The sequence below is a fragment of the Emydura macquarii genome, unplaced genomic scaffold, assembly GCF_026122565.2.
Source record: "Emydura macquarii macquarii isolate MOO-44397 ecotype Brisbane River unplaced genomic scaffold, CSIRO-AGI_Emac_v2 contig_1253, whole genome shotgun sequence".
In the NCBI taxonomy this organism is placed as follows: domain Eukaryota; kingdom Metazoa; phylum Chordata; order Testudines; family Chelidae; genus Emydura; species Emydura macquarii.
In genome coordinates this window covers 82,392,554-82,415,708 of record NW_027131390.1, presented here as the reverse complement: position 1 = coordinate 82,415,708, position 23,155 = coordinate 82,392,554, and the positions used below count along the sequence as shown (strand labels likewise).

Here is a 23,155-nt window from a genome sequence, read left to right as displayed (position 1 = left end):
GAAATTCTGAGTTCTAATCCTAAGGAAGCCCTGGCAGTAAAAGTTAAAATGAATGTCTAGGGACAAGATGGATTCTCCATCACTTGAAGTCTTTAAATCAAGATGGGATATCTTTCTAAAAGATATGCAATATCTTAAAGAAAAGCTATGGGCTTGAATCATGATGGATATGAGCAACACATCTCGAAGAACAACAGTTACTGGTAAGTAACCTTGTTTTATCTTTTTTGTTAAATCCAAAAAAGTCTTGCTGGTTTTGATGTGCTGAGATGCCACACAGTGTATTTTTTAGTGTCATAGTAACCTGGGAAACTGGTGGGTTGGAGAATGGAGTTCACGTCAAGGGTGGAGAGGTCAGTATTTTTATATATGTCAGACTTTCAAAGTAAGAAGCTCTGAAAATTCTTGTCATATATACAGCATTACATGACACATTCTGGAACATCACAGCTAAATTGAGATGACCAGTTGGAATTTTGCAGGATCTAAAATGGTTTTTAAGAATGTTTGTTAATTGTTAGTGTGACCAATACTTTTATTATCTTGATTTGTTGCAACATTCAACACGATGCTTGTAAACAGGATTTTCATTTTACATTTACAGTTCACGTTTGCATGGTTTCTCTTTGACCCACAATTAAACAGTGCTGATGAGTCCCTTTCTAGAGTAGCGTACTAAAGTTTATACCACTTGCAGCTCTTCCTTGTTACATTAATGCAGTGTGTCTGTTCGGTGCTGTAAGTGCTGCTAGTCAGTATAAACTGGGTAAAGAAAAAGGTGATTTCAACAATGAGCCCCACCAGTTCTGCAGCTGAAAAGTAAGATTAAGATGTTAAAAATACACTCTATTTCAGTTCTGAACCGTTACTTGACAGGGTCTTGCTTATTAATCTGGTTCCAATTAGAATGTTTGCTCATTGTTTTTCTGCTTTGCTCTATTTAATTATAGTGCTATTTGCCGTTAAGGAAGTGGTTGTGTTTCTGAGGAACGCATTTTGAGTTGCTTCCACATCACAATTTTTTAAAATAAGTGTTGAAATAGCACCCTCTGGAGGTAATTTATAACTAAACATTTTATTTAGTTAGTTTATTTATAAAATGTACTCGCATAGTCCATGGGCACAAACATAGATATATTTTTTTTAATTACTAAATTAATTTCCTATCTATAAACTCCTGGCTCACAGATTAAGATGTAAATATATTCAACAATTTCCATCCTGAATGGAAGTCTGGGAGAAAAAAAAATAAAAAGATGGGTTTTATGCCATACCATGAAAGTCTGCAGGGCACTGTGTGCAGTTGTGGAACAAAACACTCCCTCCAGAGCACCCAGTTTGCAGGCCCCAATCACTGAAATGTAGAAGTTCACATCTGATCTCAACCGTTGCATCATAGACAGAAAGATGATCTTTCACTGGGTAGGATTCAAACGGTAAAGAGTTTGGGTTTCTTTAAGAGCAGTTTCAAAATCTTGAATTACACCTGGAAATCATCAAGAAGTCAATGTAGTCTTCGGGGAATTAATGTAATATGTTTCCTCAGGCTAATGCAATACAGGTGACAGGATCATTCTGCATAAAATGCAGATTGAGTGGCTTTCAATGGCAGCCCCATTGATTGATTACATTACTATAATCAAAGCAGAAGATCACAAAGGCATAAATAACTGTGGCAAAGTCCATATCATTGAGCAATGTTTACACTTGGATTTTCAGATATGGATTAAAAATATAGATGCCCCCTGAGAATCCAGGAGTAGTTGGGGGACCTACAAGAATCCCTAAATTGTGTGCCTCTTTTCTAAAGGATGGTCACCAACTCTTCAAACTCCTATTCTGACTAGGCTCAATTTTTCATCAGAGTAACACCTCCTGCCCCAGCAAAAGGAGTCAGAGACTGGAAAACTTGAAATACAATCTAAGATAAAAGGAAACAGATTTTACTCTGAAAGAAACTACCAGAATTATCAATATTGTTTGCCGTTTCACCACCTTTCTGTGCAAATACTCAGCAACTTTCATCCAAGCATTTCAAAGCGCTTTACAAACATTAAGCCCTCTGAGAGGTAGGTGAATACTTATCCCTATTTCACAAATAGGTGAACTGGAGCAGAGAGAGGCCAATGCATCACAAGCCGATGGCAGAATCTAAGCATGCTGATTGGGATGGTTTTTTTTGTTTGTTTGCTTTTTGTTCTGGTCAAAAGACATTATGGCTAATTTAAATTTACAGAGACACTTCCAAGTAGTGTGGGTCTACATTGTAAGACAATAGGGTTTTTTTAATATAACTCAATAGCAGAAAGGTTTTCCTTTATTTGAAAACAAAAGTTTTAAAAAATTTAAACATTTCCTTGCAGTGTCTCTTACTTGTACATTGCAGCATTTTAATTGTACCTGAAAGTGAAAAGTGAAACTGACCCGTGTGATTGTTTCACTTTCAACATTCCTCTCAACATGGAGCAAGAGGAATGCAGATATTGTGAAAGAAAATGCTTTATTAAAACTAAAAAAAAGAGTAACTTAATCTAAAATGGTGTTAACTGCATAAGTTAGAGTTAAAAAAACAATTTTCCTTTTTTTTTTTTCTGGGAAAAATCTTGAGAATTTTTAAAGGAGCAAGTCCCCCTCTCTCCTTACTCTCCTATCCTTTCCCTCCCTAAGGTTACCCCTCACCCTGAAAATCTAGATATTGAAAACTTTGTCCCTGGGAGAAAGGGAAAACCAGGCTGCTTGTCTGTCAATAGTGATCATTGTATTTAGAAATGGGAGAAAAAAATAACATGTATGCCTATGATAGTTTCTTATAGGGCAGGATGAGAAAACATCAGAAAATGTTTATACTGGTAAGAGACAGGGGAAAAGGTGTTAGTGGCATGATTTCATTTAGCCTGTTGACTGGGTTAACTGCTTTGAAATGGCTGAAGAGGGAGTCTAGTGCTAAGAGAAGTCATCATACCAGTAGATACTCTTTTGAGAAACCAACGAGGTAAAAAGACTTTCATAGTCATATACCTTGAAAGGGAGAAATCATACAGTTCTTGCCAGTGCAAGATAACATTTTAAAATCTAAGCTGGACAAAACACTAGAAAAATTCAAGGAAGGGGGTTTCTATCACTTTCCATGGGAGTTATTCCACAGCTTAAATTTTCCTTTTCTTGATTTCATGTCATTACTCCTAGATAAACCCAATATATCCTCTCCATCCATAGGGTTTCTATTCCTCTCAGTTATTTTGGCTATATTCTGGCTGCATCTGTGCAAGTGGGTGGAGAAGTTACAGGCCGTTTGCACTTTTTGTGCATCTTGCATGTTGGTTGAACTCGGGGTGCAAGATGTGTTTGGTAAGTCTTGTCAGCAATGGCTGTAGATAAGCCAAAGGGACAGGCACGTCACCATGGTCTCACCACCACACCACACAATGCATGCTATATCAGTATTTAACCTTGACTACAGGGAATTTCCATGACGACACTCTCCCAAAATAAACGCATGTTGTTTATTGCTCTTGGTTTTGTTATCCTCTAGGACTGACATTTTTAATGAAAGAAATCAGTTTTAATGGGATTTGGACTTCCATATCCCTCAGGCAGCTTTGAAAACATAATTAATAATAATAATAATAATAGAGTTAATGCTCTTTGTTAATATTCCATTAGTTACTAGGGATAGAAGTTAGATTTATGGAATAGATTTTGGCAAAAGCATCCTTCATTCCTCTTTTAAAAATGGATTGTAAACTTACAGTAGAAGCCATTAAAAATATTAATATTTGTTAGGTCTTAGAAGAATTACCACAGAGGTACTACATCTGTCTCCTGTTCAAAGTATAGAGAAAAATCGGCAATCTTAGATGTTGCTGCATTGTAAGTGTTGCCAAATACTAACTCTGTAATGGTGAAATGCTACTATTTTGCCAATTCTTTGACAACTCATCAGTTGCCTTTGACTTTTTTTTAATATCAGTTGGTGCAGGAGGTTCAACTAATTTCCAAAATCTCCTAGGATTCATGTCATGAGATAAGGCCAATTTATACATTTTAAAAGTTTTGAAGTATGCTCAATTTATGGGGTCTGTCTTGCTTACTTAGTTGTTCAGACTTTGTATAAAGTGAGACAGATTAATTTATAACAAGTAACTTTGAACCCCAAACTTTGGAGATATAAATATATGTAATGTGCATCTATATTTTGTGTGGCTCTCCAGTGTGCATATATCTATGTTCTACAATAGCTGGAAGACTGCTGCATCGCAACCATTCTTCTATTCCACCCTTTTTGTAGTCTAGTTGCCGAATTGTCCATTTTAGATAGATAGGGCTATTACTTTCCTGATGTGTAACTTGGATCAGTTGAAACTCAGATATTCAAAGTTTTCAGCATCTTAAACTTCTATGAAAGAATTATAAAAGATTAAAAATGGTTAAAATTCTAGTGCCTGCTGCATCTGCAAACCATCAAAAGCTATTTTAAATAACACTAGAATGCTTCAGGTAATCCTGAAAAACAAGCATCCTTTGAGTATTATTGTAGTTTCCACAAATGAAAACTAACCTGTGCTCTTCCTTTTGCACTGCCTGAAGAATTTATTCTGAGCAAAGCCTTAATTTCTCAGCATTCCCAAGCATACTTTGGCTACAGCTACACTGACGGCAGCAAAGTCACCACCATTAGATCAATTTCTCTGGATCGACTGAGCGCTCAGTCAATCCAGAAATTGACGTACTAAGACCACCTTCACAAGTGGCATAGCGCAGCGTTGATGAGAACACGGTTCCCATCGGCGCAGTGCAGTGAAGACAGCGCACAGAAGAGGAGCAGAGAAGTTGATGGGAGTTACACAAGTTTTTGCGTAGCTTACGTAACTCCCATCATAAAGAGTAAAATGATAACAAAACAGGCTTCATAGACACACTTAGCAATCAACATTATCCAAAAGAGCCACAGTAGTATGAATTAATTGTTTCATTGAACATATATTCTCCCAGCAAAATGACTGACCAAGTATTCTTCAATTGGTAACATAGTGAAAGCATTCTGACTGGTTAATAATTAAATCACAGTGTTTTAATATGTGCTGCAAAGAGCCACAGGAGATGTGTCAGAGAGCCTCTTGCAGCTCCCGAGCCTCAGTCTGAGTATCACTGACTTAGAGTATACATGCATTCACAGCCTAACATTTGCTAGCAAGTTCTATATTTTGGGACTGAGTCTCCTTTTACTTACACTGGTGTAAATCAGAAATAACAACTGTAAAACTACTGTGCAGCTGTAAAACTAGTGGGAAAGGAGACTCAGACCCAATTATACATACAGAAATCTTTTTGGCTGTCAAGTTAACCTTCTGTTTGAAAACTGTTTTTCATTTGATATCTTACTGATGATATTTTAGTTTCAGCATAAAAGACCATTAGCTTCAAACCTTTCTGTACTTCTTGTGTGTTTTTTAAAAAAACAAAGTGCAATAGCTAAGAGTCAGGCAATGTAATAATAAATGGTTCAATGTAACATGAATGTAGAATACAGAAGGATTATGGATCATTTAGTTTTTCAATCATCCTTAGTTAATTCCATTGTGTTTTATGTGAAATCTGTATGAGCTGTAGCATGAATATTATTCACTGTTAAAATTTATCGAAACTGTTCTTTAGATGTGCAGAATTCATGCCGATGATCTGTTGGTCAAAAATAAAATGTCTTGCATATGTGAGAGAACAGTGTGAGGTTTGGGACAGGGACTGCTTTTACATTTTGTGCACAATGTCTGGTACAATGGAATTCTGATCTCCAGTTGGGATGTCTGCGTGCTACCACAGTAAAATAACAAATGGGGAAGATTGAACATTGGGTCCAAGATATTTGACTCCCTTATGTGTGGTGCTTTATAATGTACAAAATTATATACTGTATTGTACCCTGAGGGGAGGTTGTTCCTAATTTACATAAGTATAGTGATGTTTATACATGCAGTAGGGTGTGTGGGCCCTTTAGAGATCCAGAGGTGAATTCTCTGGGGGCCAGAAATACCTGCCTCCCTTTAATGAACAAATTCCAAAAGGTAGAGGAAACAGAAACCCAGCAGCAAAGGCAGTACAGGCACAGCTGCTTCTGTCCCTCTGATCGGTGGGAAGATGGAAAGCAGCTATGGGTGACCTAAGATCCACTCAGGGAGAACAGGTGGAACCTATTCACCTATTAAAAGATGTCCTCAGAATAGAGGGGGATTGAAAAGCTGACAACCATTTTTTTGCTTAAATATTTGTATTATGTGAGTACCTGATACTCCAAATCAGGACTGAGACCCCAGTGAGAGGCACTGTACAGACAGATATGATAGCATGATCTCTCCCAGTACACTTAGTCTAAATAATAATGGTGTAGATGGGATGCACTGGGAAACCCAAAGGTGAATATGACTAGCGTTATATTTGTTGTTGTTGATGATGACTCTATGCTTGCGTGCATTTCAGAAGCAATGAGTATGCAGGAAGGATTTGAATGAACAGCAAAAGTGATAGCTTAGTGAACTAGGAATAGGAAGGGCATCCCATGCCTGGTGGGATTCAGCAGAAAAAAGCATGTAGGCAGTTGTTCGAGAAATTTGAGATACTTTTACATCTACCAGAAGAAGTGACTAAGGAGTCCTCTCCATTCTCTTATTTAATTGCAATGTTCAATATGAACTAGGTGCCTGTAAACCATGCTATATCATTAGACTTCTTAGCTTCATTATACAAAAATGCCTCACAAAATGCAGTCAATCTGCGAAAGTATTTGATTGACTAAGATCAGTCATAAAAGTAGCTTTTTGTAGATGTTCTAAAAGCATATTTAAATAGAGCAGCTAAAATGAGGACTATAGTTCCAAGATCACAATGCAGAGTTTTTCTCATACTATAAGCTCCTTTTTTGCTAAAAGGGTGGCTAAAATACAAGACCCTATATAATTATAAGATAAAACAGACTAAAATTCTATGAACTTAAATGAGTATATAAACTGTGTTTAAACAAAATTTTGAAAGTTCCTAAAAGGCTAAGGGAGAAATTCTGAAAGAAAGTGGGTGTAGAGGGTCCAATTCTGCCAGTCTTACTCATAATGAGTAGTACCATACTCTGAATAAGGTGTACTATTTAACGTGAGAAAGGTGGCAGCATCTTGCCCATAATCTCACCATCTCCAAAACTGATATGAAGAAAAGAATGATAGTTTGGTTTTCTTAAAATGGAATGTTTGGAATGGAGAGACTTCTTTATTTGCTTTTATTGTTACTGTGGTCTAATGTAGGTATTTCAAAAATAAGAATAAACGATCATGTAACCATTTCACTTTGACCAGTTTTCCAAGAAAGGAAAAGTCCTCCTCAACTTCCATTATGGCAATGTGGGATTGCACAAAACCTGAGACTGATTGTCTAACTCCATAATGAACAGTTCCAGAGGGGTAGCCGTGTTAGTCTGTATACAGCAAAAACAACGAGAGTTCTGTGGCACTTTAAAAACTAACAAATTTAATTTTTGTAGGCATAAGCTTTCATGATACAGCTCACTTCATCAGATGCAGAAGTAAAATGATTCATTCATGAATCATGAATCATTCTACCTCTGCATCTGACGAAGTGAGCTAAGTCTCACGAAAGCTTATGCCTACAAAAATTAAATTTGTAGTCTTTAAAGTGCCACAGAACTCTCATTGTTTTAACTCCATAATGCAACTAGAGGCCAATATCCAGGGATTGACTGAGCTGGCTGCCAGAGTAGGAGTCCTCCCTCAGGTCCAACAAATGGTTGTGCTGCTGGTGGCTTGCAAACTTGCCAGTCATTGGACTTCTCTGGCTGAAGCAGTATATAGCACCTCATCATGTCTCAAGCCCATGAAAAACACTGTGCCCCTTTCCCCAAATCATCTTTGTACGGATGACCCCAGTCACGTGGAAAATGTTCACAGTGGTTGTAATATAAGAGGAGAATTTTTGTTGTTTTAAGTATCTTGATTTTGCACTGGTATATATGCCAATACTCACCCCACCACTACCACCCTTAGAATGTCCTGGGTTTCCAATATGTTACTTATAAATCTGTGTTCTGTTCAGTTTTTCTCCTAAGTGTAGTATATTTGCAACCTTAACTAAAACTTCACAGAATTCTGTCTGGGAATATATAAAGTAAGACAGATACTTGATTTGATTCTGCAACATATGTTCAGGTATGGTAGTCTCCCTCCCTGTGCTATCAGTTATAGGCTTAGGACAAGAATTTCAATCCTTCAATTTACTGTGTAGTGCATACTGTAGATAATCATAGAATCATAGAATATTAGAGTTGGAAGGGACCTCAGGAGGTCATCTAGTCCAACCCCCTGCTCAAAGCAGGACTAACCTCAGCTATATCATCCCAGCCAGGGCTTTGTCAAACCTCAGCTTAAAAACCTCTAAAGATGGAGATTCCACCACCTCCCTAGGTAACCCATTCCAGTGCTTCACCACCCTCCTAGTGAAAAACTTTTTCCTAATGTCCAACTTAGACCTCCCGCCCTGCAACTTGAGACCATTGCTCCTAGTTCTGTCATCTGCCACCACTGAGAACAGCCTAGCCCCATCCTCCCTGGAACCCCCTTTCAGGTAGTTAAAGGCCGCTATCAAATCCCCCCTCATTCTTCTCTTTTGCAGACTAAACAAGCCCAGTTCCCTCAGCCTCTCCTCATAAATCCTGTGCTCCAGCCCCCTAATAATTTTTGTTGCCCTCCATTGGACTCTCTCCAACTTGTCCACATCCTTTTTGTAGTGGGGGGCCCAAAACTGGACACAGTATTCTAAATGCGGCCTCACCAATGCCGAATAGAGGGGAATAATCACTTCCCGTGACCTGCTGGCAATGCTCCTATTAATGCAGCCCAATATGCTATTAGCCTTCTTGACAACCAGGGCACACTGCTGACTCATATCCAGCTTTTTATCCACTGTTACCCCCAGGTCCTTTTCTGCAGAGCTGCTGCCCAGCTCGTCGGTCCCCAGTCTATAGCTGTGCATGGGATTCTTCCTTCCTAAGTGGAGGACTCTGCACTTTTCTTTGTTGAACCTCATTAGATTTCTTTTGGCCCAATCCTCCAGTTTGTTTAGGTCACTCTGTATCCTATCCCTACCTTGCAGGGTATCTACCACTCCCCCCAGCTTAGTGTCGTCCGCAAACTTGCTGAGGGTGCAATCTACCCCATCCTCCAGATCATTAATAAAGATGTTGAACAAAACCGGCCCCAGGACCGACCCCTGGGGAACTCCGCTTGTGACCGGTTGCCAGCTAGACATGGAGCCATTGATCACTACTCGTTGAGCCCTCTGCTCTAGCCAGTTCTCTATCCATTTTATAGTCCAATGGAAAGGTGACTTGCATAATCACCATGTTTTATACTGCTGCCGTTGGGGATGGAGTTCCAAGGTTAACTTTGAAATTCGTGCTATTGTAGGTGTAGCAGGTATAACAAACTTGTTAATTTTTTGCCACAAACCAAATATATTTTAACCATTTTAATCTGTCTGTCATTCTTAATAAATAGAAGTCAAAGTATTCACTGTAAAATTACTGTGCTAAGTGTTATAATTATAATAAATATAAAATACATTAATTTGGAACAATTTTCTTCAGAGAAGATCAAATGTATTTTAACTAACCAAAATTCAGAATAGATCTTTTTATAATGGTGGTTTTTTTAACCAGTGCACATGAACTAAAAATGGTAAGGGCTAAATAGATGGAGTTAATTTATGTTGGTTTATTATTAGTGGTATTTTAATCAACCCTTAGATGGCAGCATTGTTCTCATTCTGTTAATATTTTGCAGACCAAAAATTCTGCTGTGCATCTGTTGCCTGTAACTGATAAATCTCATTTATTAACGGATACCCTCATTAATAATTTAAGAAAGAAAACGTAAAGCTGAAACTAAGTGAGAGTGTTTTAGGTATCAATTTAAGTCAAAATTTTTGGTCTGTATTTTTTATGATAGCTTAAAAATACCTGGTACAGTTTGACTTTAATTTAAGCATGCGCTGGGGAAGCTAATATCTTTATAAATGAAAAACAGTTGACCAGAAGTATTTTTCCTCCCTCAATCTCACTTTCTCCTTACAATCAGACTGTGCATCATTGATTGAATAATATTCCCAGGAATATAAAGTTGCTGGATTGAAGTATTTTTAGTGTTAATATTGCAAGCTGTCTGCTTGTAATCTTTGTCTCCTAGCTTCAGAGATATTAGAAACAAAGTTATCTTTATGCTGAGATGGAAAATTTAAGTTCTGAATAGAGGAATCCAACATCTAACAGCTGTCTGGATCTGAACATATCAAAGTCACTCCCTTTACATAAACTGGAGACTGCTTCAGGAGGGTCACAACAAGCAATTGCTTTTGAGTTTACATTCCAGAAAGTGAGCCTGACTCAGGCTTTTGTTTCCTACACCAGATTGCAAAAGTGGAAGTGCAGCAGATCTCTGTTCTTTACTGTAGTAGCTGTCTTTGTGTGTAGTACCTAGTCCTTTAGGTTTATTTAGATCTCTGAGGATACATACTGTACAATCTGAAACTTGCTTTCCATCTGGAAAAAATTAGACACACTAAAATTTTTCCCGCTGCAGGTCCGATCAGGAAGCCCAAGTACGTGGAAAGTCCCAGAGTGCCAGGAGATGCAGTTGTTGTACCATCAAGAAAAGTGTCCGAGCCAACAGAACACAATCAAAATGGTAAGAATGTATTTTCAGTGTTTGTTTTGTTTTATTTAATTACTAGATTTTCATTTCAAAGGGAATTGGTTATGCAGTCATGGGAATTGAGTCTCTCTTGTAAGAATGTTTTGTGCAATTAAACACATTTGTAGTAGGGAAGAAGAGGTTTCCTGAAAAGATTTTGATCTTTCTAAAGTCTAAACTCTTGGAGCTATGTACACAGTGAAGACAAAATTGAATGCAAGGGCTGAAGGTCGCTTCTTATGCTAGAGGCCTGCTTGAATTTTTCTGAAATTGTTTTTAAAAAGTTGATTCCAAGTATGTAGTTTTATATTGAATAGAGTACTGCTGTTAACAAGTTCAGTGAAAAGTTGCTAAATAGGAAGGTAATATCAACAGATTTCTGTGTTGGCAAAGCTGGTAATAGCTATCATCCTTGAGTTAATTGGTATTCCTGAAAAGTTTCAAGTTCATTAAATTTGACTAGCACATAACGAAATGTGGTTTTGATGAATGTCATGGTCAGAGCAAAATGACACTCAAGTCAATATATGTGTATGTATTGTAATGAACATTTCATGTCCGTTATTACATTTCAGATCAATTTACAGCTTAACTGACCTCATTAAGGTCATTACATAAATCAGTCTAGTTACAGTTGATCAAATTTGGGTTTTTTTGCTTCAATTTAAAAGGCATTCTTAGGTTTAAAAAAGAATTATTTATTTTTAAAATAATGTTACTAATATTTCCTATATTCTTGACCAGTGAAAATGGCCTGGTTGATTATAGTTAGTTTTGCTTTGTGGTTCCATTTCTTAATATTCCAGTGCTTCAATGATTGAGGTTGCAAAAACTCCAAGGAAGGTGCTTAAAACCAGGAAAAAAATATTAGTGAAACTTCAATAAAATGTTCTGATGATTTGGGTTTTTGTTTTTTTTGTTTTTTGTTCTTTTTAAAAAGTAGGTTTACTAAAAATCTTACATTTTGGGACTAAACTAACATTTTCCTCTCAACATTAAAAAAACACACTTATAAATAGTTAAAAAGTGAATTATTTAATCTTCAGTTTAAATGCAATAGCAAAATCTGAATTCATATTTTACTTATAGTTAAGAATAGAAAAATTGAACATCTATTAATGGACAGCATTTTTCAGTAAATTGGCATTTGATTTCATGTTGTCCTTTCTCTTTTCAATCAACTAATATGAGCAGTCATCCAGCAATCTGATTGGTTGACCAGCATATATCCTATTTGATATAATACAGATAGTCTGAGAACACCTTGCCCTTTCCTTAGTAGCCCTGTTAATAGATGCATAGAATACTTTATTCTCCCTCATCTCAAGTGCTGCATTTCACAGTGACCCTCTCTCTAGTAGTCATATTTTCTAAGCATTAGACAGAAAGCTTACTAAAGAATAATGCTAAGCTCCAAACCGTCTGTGACTGAGCAGTATTTGCTGAGCTGAGGAGTTTAGATTCTATCTCCTATCTCAAGTATGGCTGCAAATTTCACTACCACTTGACCACAAACCTGGAACAAAATACTGTTTTTTAAAATAATCAGGGATCAGAGAAGGCAAAGGAACAAAAAGCTGCTCATTAAACACTTTGTGACTATCCTGTTTTGGAGAAAAATTAAGGCTCTCAGGGCACTTACTGTGAAGACAGTGGAAACTTAACAGAAGGTATCACTGTAAATGTGGAATAGTGGTCCAACACAATTAAATGACAATTGATAATAGCCGATGCATTTTGAAATCCATATGGTGTCTTTGAAGTTTCTGTGGAGTTAATTAATTCTGCTTTATAAACAAAGTTTTATCTAAATATGACAAAGGTAGAAATATTTGGAACAGATATAATAATAAATTTGGATTTAACACAGTGGAAAAGCAGTATGAAGTTAATAGAAGAACCCTGATTAACACGAGAACCATTTTTTTGTTTTTGTTTTCAGTACTCTGTAAAATGACTTAAAAAAGTTTGGAGGTTACATGTTTCTCTCAGAGAAACGGCTTTTCCAACTCCTAGAGCTGCAAATTTAATCTGCAGTCTGACTTCTTTCCAATCAGTCATCAGTACCTAGTGCAAAAGTTCTGGAGGCAAAAACTAGCTGTCCTACAACTGAGCTATCCCATGGCTTTCAATTCTATTTGAAGAATAAAAAAGGATAGTTTTCAACTCGTCCTTCTGGGTCTAACTGGTATAAAAAGCAGTATGAACTTGTTTTTGTCAATAAAGCAGCAGCAAATATGACTTTGAATACACAGAGGGAACAGTTCTTTTTAAAACAGTCACTTTTCATAATAGAACTTTGCTTAAAATAATTGATGTTTAAAGATTTTTGCAAACTTAGAACATCGCAATTTATATATGTTGTATTGAGGTTTACTTGTAAATACCAAATTTAATACATTGGCAATAGTGTCCAAATTAGCTATGTTAAAGGTTTGCTCTATTCAATATAATTGCTATCTTGCCATATCAAAAGGTAATCTTCCAGGATATCTCGCCATGTGCTATTTATAGGACGGTTGTCCCTGACTACTACTAGCTCCGCCCATACTGGGCAGCGGCTTGGCCCATTCTGCTCCTGTCTCTTCCTAAGGGCTTTCACCAAGCTATGACATTTTCACAACAGTATCTTCCGAAGGGGTTAGTGATCAAACCCAAGGAGCATCCCCAGGGCACCTCTCCTTTGTTGACAGACATCCATTTACCATTGTGGGTGTGCACGTCCACATCCACCACCTTGTGTACATTGATTCAGTACTCAAGTACACTTCTTTGTCATTTTAGCTTTCACAGATCTCCCAGCAAAGTTCTTGAGCGTAAATACTAAATAGTGCTGCCATGTTCTGTTCTTGTAATTTGGAGAACAGCAACTGCAGGAGTTTAAAGGGACCTGGAATACAAGAACCTGCACCCTCCCAAATTTCAGTTGTAATTGCAAAGGGAAATGAATGCCAAAAAAGACCAGCAAGGTCACACCACAGCTGAAGTCTTGCACTCAGTTATATTTTAAAACCAATCCCTATCAGCACCTCATCTGTAATTACAACATGCAAATTAGCAAATGTAACAGTCCTCAACTCCTTTTGGTGAATGAAAGATCAACTACCAAAAAAACCAGCACCATCCAGGAAATGATTTTGGACAAGAAACAAGATCTTTAGTTTGTATTGCCTTCGCTAGTGCTTTTTATGTTGCCTGTTGTAAAACTAGGCAAATATGTAGGAGAGTTGATGTACCCTCTGGAAGAACTCTGTGTATCCCTGGTTGAGAACCACTCCTAGAGGAACTTAGTCTGAAATTCACCATTGGAAATCCCAGGTTTAGCTTCTTGGCAAGTTCAACATACACATATATGGATTTAGGGTATTCTTGCTGTAAATTTTGTTGTCCCACATGGAAATAATAGATTTCATACAAGACCACCCTGGACTGAAATCCAGCGTGGGGTAAAACCTCTGGATGCAGCTGGACTCTTTGCTAATCTTATGTGACAGGTAACAACAGTATCTATTCTTTGAGTTCTTTTTCCTGAGATAAAGATTTAGTGACAGAGATCCTTGCAGTTTTCACCCCAGACTGAATTACTGCAATTCACATGTGTTTGGGGCTCGATGCACTTTTCTTGCTAATTCAAGGATCTGATCCTGATTTCTTTTCATAGCTATCATGGGGCAGGATACAATTGCCTGAGCAAGCTCATCTTCATATGTTGTCCCAAAAAAACTGCACTTCTTTGGAATGATACAGCTACAGAACCAAGCACAAAAGTGTGAGAACTGAAGTTAGAGCGTTCTTGGTAGAGTGGGTTTGTTTAGAATGAGCTTCCAGATGAGTAGTTTGACCACTTTTAGGGCAAACTGCAAAATCTTCCTTTGAGAACAAGTTCTTATGGGGCTTTATGTTAAAGTAAGTAAGTACAGGGCTTATATTAAAAGAAACCAAAATCTAACACTTAGACATTTCCCCAAAAGATATTCCTTGGACCTGGGAAGGGTGAAGAACAGAAGTCCTATCCTGGATCAAACAGTGCAGATGTTATTTACCTATGCAGCTTTTAGATATGCTAAAGGTCATGGGTTTGGTAGAAACTAGAGATGGTCAAAAAATGTCACCCACCCCTGGAAAACTTACAACAAAAACAAATTCCCTGTTCTTCATTGACATTTCCCATGAAAAATATCAACTTTTTGGAGAAATATCAAAACCAAAAATGTTTCAGCCAATTTTTTTTTTTTTTTTTTTTTTTGCATTTCAAACCTTTTGATTTTTTATCAAAATTTTCTACAGAAAGCAGACACTTTTCATGAATAAATCTGTTTAACCAAACTCCCAAATTTCTATTTTAAAAACAAACATTTTATTTTAATGGAAATTTTTCAACTATCCCTAACAGAAACCCAAAGAAGATTTCAATTCTTGGCTTCTCTAAGCAGATAAGAAGGCTGCCAGTTGTGGTCATGTGTGGTATGTTATGGTCACATACTAGCTGGGAAAGGGACAGAAAATACTTCTTTTTTAAAAACAAAACAAAACAACAAACGTTAGTTTTTCTATTAAGTTTAGGTAGGCACCACAGTAAAATACTCATCTTCAGAATGGATTTTTGAGATTTACACATTAGAGGGTTATAATACTGAAAATACTTGACAGTGTCCACCTAATGCCTTCTGTTAATTGGTATGATTAAAGTTCATTTACCATTTTAATTGAAAGCTTGCTTTCATGTCAGAAATGTCATTACTATTTAATAATCAACAGCTATACATTTGAGAGGAAAACATTGCTTATCCTCCAGCTGCATATGGAATAGAAATGAAATTGAAAGAACTCTGTGAATGAAATATACATTTTTCTCATTCAAATCATACTAAGAAACACATACATGTGGAAATCGGAAGAATAAAGCGTGATGACAACTCTTGCTGTTACCTTAGTTACAGAAAAATAAGATCCTGATGGTGTTCACTGTACAGATATCCTCTTCCTAATATTAGGGAGTTAAATTCTTTTAAAATACTTAAATAATTCATCATGAAGCTTTAAATGAACTGTAACAACAGCAAGAAATATATAAATTAGAAACTAACAGGACTTAAATCAGTTGAAGGATATTAGACTTGTAAAGTACTGCTGTTGGGGGACTGAATGGTTCAATTCAGCTCAAGACGAAGAGAAATTTAGTTATTTCCTTCTGGGCAAACTGCTGAGTTGCACTTAATGCTATTGGGTGCTTTGACTGGTGCATCTAATTTGAAACTAAAAATCAAAACTAGCTTTGTGCTGTTTCAGTGTAAATGCCACTGAATGTCAGGTATGCTTTACACTGCAATTTGAGAAGTGTGTATAACCTTTTCAAAGAGCACATTGAGGTGCAATTGGTGTTGTGAAATTACAGGAAGAAGATGACAAGGTAGGTCAGGGTACCCAAAAAATCCATTTCTTCTTCTTTTTGGTAAGGTACAAGGCGTGGAGATGAGGCTTGTCTTTATTTCTGGCCTCACATCAGATACTTCAGTCATTCAGTGCACCAGGACTCTGAAGTGCAATTCAGCAACTTCTTCCCTTCTCGAGGGAGGGCAATATAATACTGTTTAAATTCCAAATAATGTTCTGGCTTCAAAAACTAACAAATAAACTGTTACAAACTTTTTTTGTCTGACAGCCAAACCTGTGATTTGTGTTTGCATAAGTTGATATAGTCATGCATTAATGTTGTGAAGGTTTTTACGCATCTCATGGTCCTCCATGAGTTTAAATGAAGAGGGCATCCTGCCTTCTCATAAGTTTCCAGATGCTCTTTGGTGTGCTTCACCAACTAGGATGAGATATTTACTCTATTAATCTGTGCAAGTCATTTTATTCTTTCTCTAGTCATTTTTTCCATCTGTAAGTCTGGATGTAATGATGCTTACTTAGAACCAACCAAGTACACCAAGAAACTGAGCTAAAGAAGTCTGGGTATTTACACATCCTCTCTGACGTTGTTGCAATATTGGGGGTGGTAAGGAAACCCTTCTTTGATTTGATCAAATCTTCTCTCCAGAGAAAGATAAAAAGATATTGCAGCATGGAACTACTAACATCCTCTCATGCTGCACATAATCCAGAACATGCAGACTGCATAATCCAAGCAGTTTAGTTGGATAGTTCTTTGCCTTGATGGAAGAAGCCAGAGAAAATCTTAGCTTCCACCTCTGTGTGTGTGCATGCATGCCCCCACGTGGTCTCTGCTTAGAGCTCCTGATTGGATTCTGAACAGGTTACATTAGTGGAAGGTATTTGAGCAGTAGCCTGGATCATTAACTCTCACAGTCCTTGATAAACTGAGTTTTTGCACCTGAGAGGGTGATTGCCACATTTTTTTTAATTGACATTTAATTTAATTTGTAGTTGGGTAGGTATCAGGGCTGTTAGCAGCTGAGAAGACATGGGGAAGTGGTTTGAGGTTGTGGGATTAGCACATTAGCTAAATATTTTTCCTTGTCAGTGGTGACATAATTGACAATTTTAACATTTTAAAGGTGCCATTTTTAGATTTTGGCTTTACACCCTATTTAGATGAAAGCTACCTGTTTTAGAGCTTATGGTTTCAGTCTGTCTGCATATTTGGGAAGACAATACTGCACTGATTACATTCAATTATTTAAAAAGTTTTCTTTGCAGTCATAAAATCCAGAAACTTTAAAATTTAAGCTTAGATTCTGGAGCACAATTACACGGAAAGGGAGAGATTCTGCAACAAATTGTGCATGTACTGAATGCAAAAATGTATATTATGTCTACAGTTAAGATTTCAAAACAGTTCATTATTAGTTTTTGTTTTTACACACACACAACTTTTCAGAATACTGCTATGAAAAATTACTGGAGTGGAGTCACAATCTTATATGAAACTTGACAAACACAAGGTTTAACTACCCTTGGAAATTATGTTGAATTTTATAGTGTCACACAATGTCAAACATGTTAGATAGTAGACATGAACTCTTGTGTTTAAAATGCTCTCAGCTAGTTGTGGTTAACACTAGGTTATTGTTTACTGAACATAGCTTACAAGTCAGAAACAAAGGCAAATGGATCTTAGACGTCTACCTTTTAAAGCTGAATGGACAAAAAAGTGTAAGACATTGTCTACTGCATCTATTACATTCTGTTAACTAAAACTTGCAGACAGAGAAATCAGTGTTGAAATTTGACTGCAGTCTTTGTATTTTTTATTATTTACCTCTAACAACAGTTTCCAAGAATAATACTGCAAAGTCTTCATCAAAGTTCAATCTTTTATTTTTGTACAGAAGCAAAGCCTGATAAAGAATCAAGCTGTTCACCTGCAGCACAAGAACTGATGACAAGATTGGGTTTTTTACTGGGAGAAGGGATACCAACCTCTGGACACATAACTGTAGAAGAAAAGAATGAAACCATGGTATGAAAAAAGAACATACTTAACTCTCATTCTAACTCTGAGATAAGAACCATTTTCCTAAGTGTTAATTGCAGTCATTTGATATTTAGCAAAACATGTTTGACTGTATTAATAGAAGTGCATGTCATGGAACTTGTAGATGAATCGAATACTAGATATTTTTTTAAATTCTGAAATGATCTCAACTCCTTCCCCTAAGAATAAAGGGCAGCAAGATTTTTAAAAATAATTGGTTTGTACACTCAATGTTAGAATGATTTGTTAGAAGAAAATGTTAGTAATGGTTAAAATAGCAGATCTTGTAAGGGATATACTTGTTTTAATTTTATTTTTTCCTTTTGAGCCCTGTGTTACTCCTGCTTTGTGATCTCTGTGTTTGGAAGCAGTGAGGGGAGAGGAATGAGAGGCTGATGTCCTATCTCTCTACAAAAATGTCAGGTGTTGACTGAGATCACTCAGTAGCCACCAATCTTTTATCTTTATCCTAGGCCTCATAAATCTTTGATCATCAACTTAGGTTTCAGTGGTGGTTAAGTGTGAACAAGACAAAAATGCCAGAGTTTTAAATAGAGAGAATGAATTTTGTTTTCAGCTAAATGTCTAAAAGAAAGGAAATCTGCCTAGCAACAAATGTTTGCTTGAACAATGTATTTCTCTTTTATTTCTTCAAAATCATCATTTTTGAAAGAGTATTTCAGGAACATGCCAATGAACCTCCCAAATCATTGAGAATAAAAGGTAGGAATTAAAGTTCTGCTCAGAAATGGGTTCTTTAGGTTTTGTCATCCTTCTATTTCATCTCAGTAATTCTGATGTTCAAGAAATGATGTGCTGTCTTCTGTGCAGTAATTGTTTCATTCATGTTGTAGTGCACAGTAGCCAGTCAAGGAGTCAGCCCCTGCTCAACACTAACAAGCAGCACTACATCACCTAGCACCGATAGTCCCTGCTCAACTCTGAATAGCTGTATTAGCAAAACAGCAGCTAATAAAAGTAGTTCCTGTGGGACCATTAGCAGCCCTAGCTCAACACTGGAAAGCAAGGACAGTGGAATTATAGGTAAGCAATCTAATTCTTAGTAATGCAAAGGCTTAATGGATGTCTTCTCTTGCTATTTAGAGTTTATATATAGAAAAGGAACAGACCACAAGATGTTCTCCTGTCTAATGCCACTTAATAATTTGGCTCTAGTTCCTATGCTTGAGAGAATTTTAAAGTGCTGCTCTTTCTCTGACAGCATTGTCATTGTCAGGTGTTCGTTTTCACCTTATCCTGTCCATGTTTCTAATACCCCATATTTCTTTTTCTTTATCCATCTTGTTAGTTTTCTCTACAGTTCTTCCTCTGTTTTCTAACAACTGCCTCTGCTTCTACCCTTCCTCTTGTCTCTTTTTTTTTTCTTCTTGGCATTTGCTTCTGCACTGTAGTGTTTTCCATGGTGATGCACACAGTTGCTTGCAACCCGTCTGTTAGCTTCCAACCAAAAAGTATTTCGTACTGCTGCTGAAGGGAAGCGCTACTGTACTGTCCATGAGCACAGCCAGATCATGCTAATTGAAAACAATGCAGGTTTTTCCAACATAAATGGGGATGAAAGGAGGATTTAAACAGGGTGACAAAGGACAAGTGAAATTCTGGTGATCCTCCACAAAAATGATAACTTTGGGCAGGAGGGAATGTCAAGACCCCACAGTTATTCACAGCATGGAAGGAGTATCTCTGTACTGAAAGCTGCCTTCATAGTAAAAGGAAAAGAATTTGCTTCTTTACTATTGCTAGGTACCTTAATATTTAGATAAGAATATCTGTATTAAGGGAAAATTCAAAACTCTGGGCCTTCGTGTATTCCATCTTCTGTTTCTATCCTCTGTCCTGAATAGTTTAGTCTTATTTTTGTGTCTTATATAGCACTGAGCATACCGATGCTTGACAGTAACACATAATGAAAACATTCCTGATAAATATTTGTCATGATTTCAGTACCTTCATTTAGAGAACTGGCTGGTGACTCCTTGGGTGTAGGCTGCTGTCTTAGTATTATTTCCAGGCAGGGGCCCTAAGTAAAATGGAAAGATGATCTTTCCTGTTAAACAGCATTTGAATTGAGCGAGCTTCAAAGCTGTTGTAAAAGGGGTTTGTTTCTTATTCTGGTTAGTAGTTAAACCACCTGTTAGCTCATTAATTAATTAACCCCTTTTACAAATGATTAATTTCTATCATGTCTGTTAAATTAACCTACAAAAACAAAACAAACAGAAAATACCCCCTTAACTTGAAGGCTCTATGAGGCTTTCCATGTTATAGTGCCATCTAACTGGAAAAGTGCCCTTTCAGTTCTACTTAAAATCTGTCAGTTCTCAAGATGGCAGATTCTTGTTTGACTTGTGTAAGGCACTAAACATTTTTAATAATTTACCCAGTTCTGTATATGGAGATTAGAATATTTTGTTATAATGGAAGTGTGACACTTGCAGACTAGATGCCAGCTCATGCCAGAGTCCCAGCCCAATTCACTCATGTATTAATATAGATCAAAGTGATTGCTAAATATGAGTGTATTTGTTATGTAAACTTTATGAAAACTAGTGGGATGTTACTTTCATTGTTTTTACTTATCTCATTATAACGTAGTAGCAAACATTTACATTGTGTATATGCCCCTGTAACTAAATAAGCCATCAAATGAACCATCAAACAAAAGGAAAACTTGTGGAATGCAAATGAAGAATTTTAACAGAAAAGTGCTAATTCCAAAGCAAGTGATCATTGTGTGTGATGAAGAATGCAAATCCTCACTTTCCGTCATCAAAGGAAAAGCCCACCTGTCAGCTTGTTATCTGTGTGAAGAAGCTATAAGTATGGATTCAGGGAAAGATCTTTCATTAGAGATCCTTTAGAGATCCTTCCTCTCCGGACTGTTTGGACTCTTACAGGGAAGCACACCAGATGCAAAGCAGAGATCCCCAGAGACAGAGTCTGGGAACCCTGAAAAGACTTTTGAGAAACTGACAGTTTATTACATCACTGCCACCATTTGGAATTACAAACTGTGACTCACCTGCACATATATTTTATCTGCTTTAACCTCTCAATAACTCTTGTTTCCTTTTCTTAGGTAATAAACCTTTAGTTAGTTTACTATAGAATTGGCTACTAGTATCGTCTTTGGTTTAAGATCTAGAGTACCAGTTGACCTAGGGTAAGTGACTGGCTTCTTGGGACTGGGAGCAACCGGATGTGTGATTTTTGGTTTTAGCGACTGTTTATCACAAAATCCAGTTTGTCTGGGGGGCAAGATAGAGTGGAGAATCTAAGAGAATCTGTGACTCCATGGTAAGACTGGTATTGTGATCCAGGAGATCACATTTGTTAATGGCTTGGTAAAATCTAATTATAGAACATACCACCAGTTTGGGATGTCTGCCTTGTTTTCTGACAGTCTGCGCTGAGGTAGACACTCACAGACATGAGTCATTCCAGACAGCATGATAAATTAGCATAGTCCTGACAGGATTCACATACCTCAGGTCAACTGGTCTTAAAGATCATAACCCAACGCTGTTAAAATTTAAATTTGATACTCAGAGTTTTAAGGGTTAAATATTAGTTAGAATGAGTGAACTGCAGTCATATGAGGGTCTTGACACAAAAGACCTTGAAAAATTATGTACAAATAGGGGAATATCCCATAAAAAACCTCAGATCAGGAACAGAGAACTTTGCTCATAGACTTTGACCTAAGAGCAGAGTCTGAGCATCTCCATACACCACAGAGGCTGCTGCAGCAGAACTGGTTCGGCTGAGGCTCCTGGGAGCCAAGAAGGAACATTAGCATGAAATAAGGATTGGAGAACTGCGGGTCAAGGAGAAGCAAGAAACGGATGAAATTGATGAGAACCTACCAAAGACACAAAGCCAATGCTGAGACTGAGAAGGAAGCTGAGGAAAGTGCCTACCAATGATGCAAAGCTGATGCTGAAATTGAGAAAGAAGCCCACCAAAATGCATGGAGCAGCTAGCAGCTGAGAAGGAAGCTCAAACATTACAGCTCACAGTCTTGGAGCAGCCTGACACTGTGTGAGTAGATCTCCTCTCAAAAGCAGCGTGTGGGAGAAAGCCTGCCCAATTTATCAAGAGACTGACTGTATTGAGGAATTCTTATCCACCTTTGAGAGACTGCGTGGGATCCATAAAGTTCCAGAGGATAAATGGATGCCTATCCTCTTAACCAGGTTAACTGGGAAAGCCAGACAGGTTTTTTATTACATGAATTGTATGATGCTAAGGCGTATGAGAAATTTCAAGAAAATGCATTGAAGAGGTTTAAGATCATTTCTGTGTCCCATCGGTTCAAACAAATGACTTCAGAAAGTCAGTGAAATGCAGTGTAGTTAAGAGAGGTTACATTCACAGTCTTTTGCTGATGGAAAGTATTTCAGATGAATTCATTTCCTCCTTGTACCATTATAAATTATTTTAGTTGATTTCCACTCTGGGATTTTGCTGCCTGTCTTGATCTATCCACCTCCCCTTTCTCTGTATACATGGGGTGTGGGGCAGAGGAAATATAGGATCTCGAAAGCAGGGAAGTAGCCTTATAGGCTATGAGCTGCAGACAGCTGCTTCCCTGCCTTTGAGATCCTATATAGAGAACACACGCACCCACATAGACTGAGAGGCACTGTGAGATGTCTTGCTGCTGTGGGTGCATTGTGGATGTGGATACAGATAAGACAGAGTGCGGATCACAGGTCGGATACAAGGTGGTTCTTGCAGATGTAGATTGGATGCAGATCCACATTTTTGTATCTGTGCAGAGCTCTGCATCTCTTAGAAGAGAGATTTTCTGTTTGCTGTCACCTAAGTTGGAAGACAAAAAAGACTACATTAATAATTGTATTCTCCCTTTCTCTGAGTTTTTCAGCACTGTGCTTTCTTCTACCTTGGAGACAGGTCAACTTTTAAAAATAAATCTGGGGCTCAC

At 37.3% G+C, this 23,155-nt stretch overlaps 1 protein-coding gene across 4 annotated transcripts in view; it reads left to right on the top strand.

Moving 5' to 3' along the window:
• Positions 1-23,155, top strand: part of TANC1 (tetratricopeptide repeat, ankyrin repeat and coiled-coil containing 1) — a 210,061-nt gene that overhangs the window by 97,750 nt on the left and 89,156 nt on the right. For all 4 annotated transcript variants that reach the window (XM_067549415.1, XM_067549412.1, XM_067549416.1 and 1 more), the window contains 3 exons: positions 10,635-10,739; positions 18,041-18,171; positions 19,041-19,230. In XM_067549415.1, the coding sequence (XP_067405516.1) occupies positions 10,635-10,739; positions 18,041-18,171; positions 19,041-19,230 (426 nt within the window). The remainder of the gene's footprint in view (positions 1-10,634; positions 10,740-18,040; positions 18,172-19,040; positions 19,231-23,155) is intronic.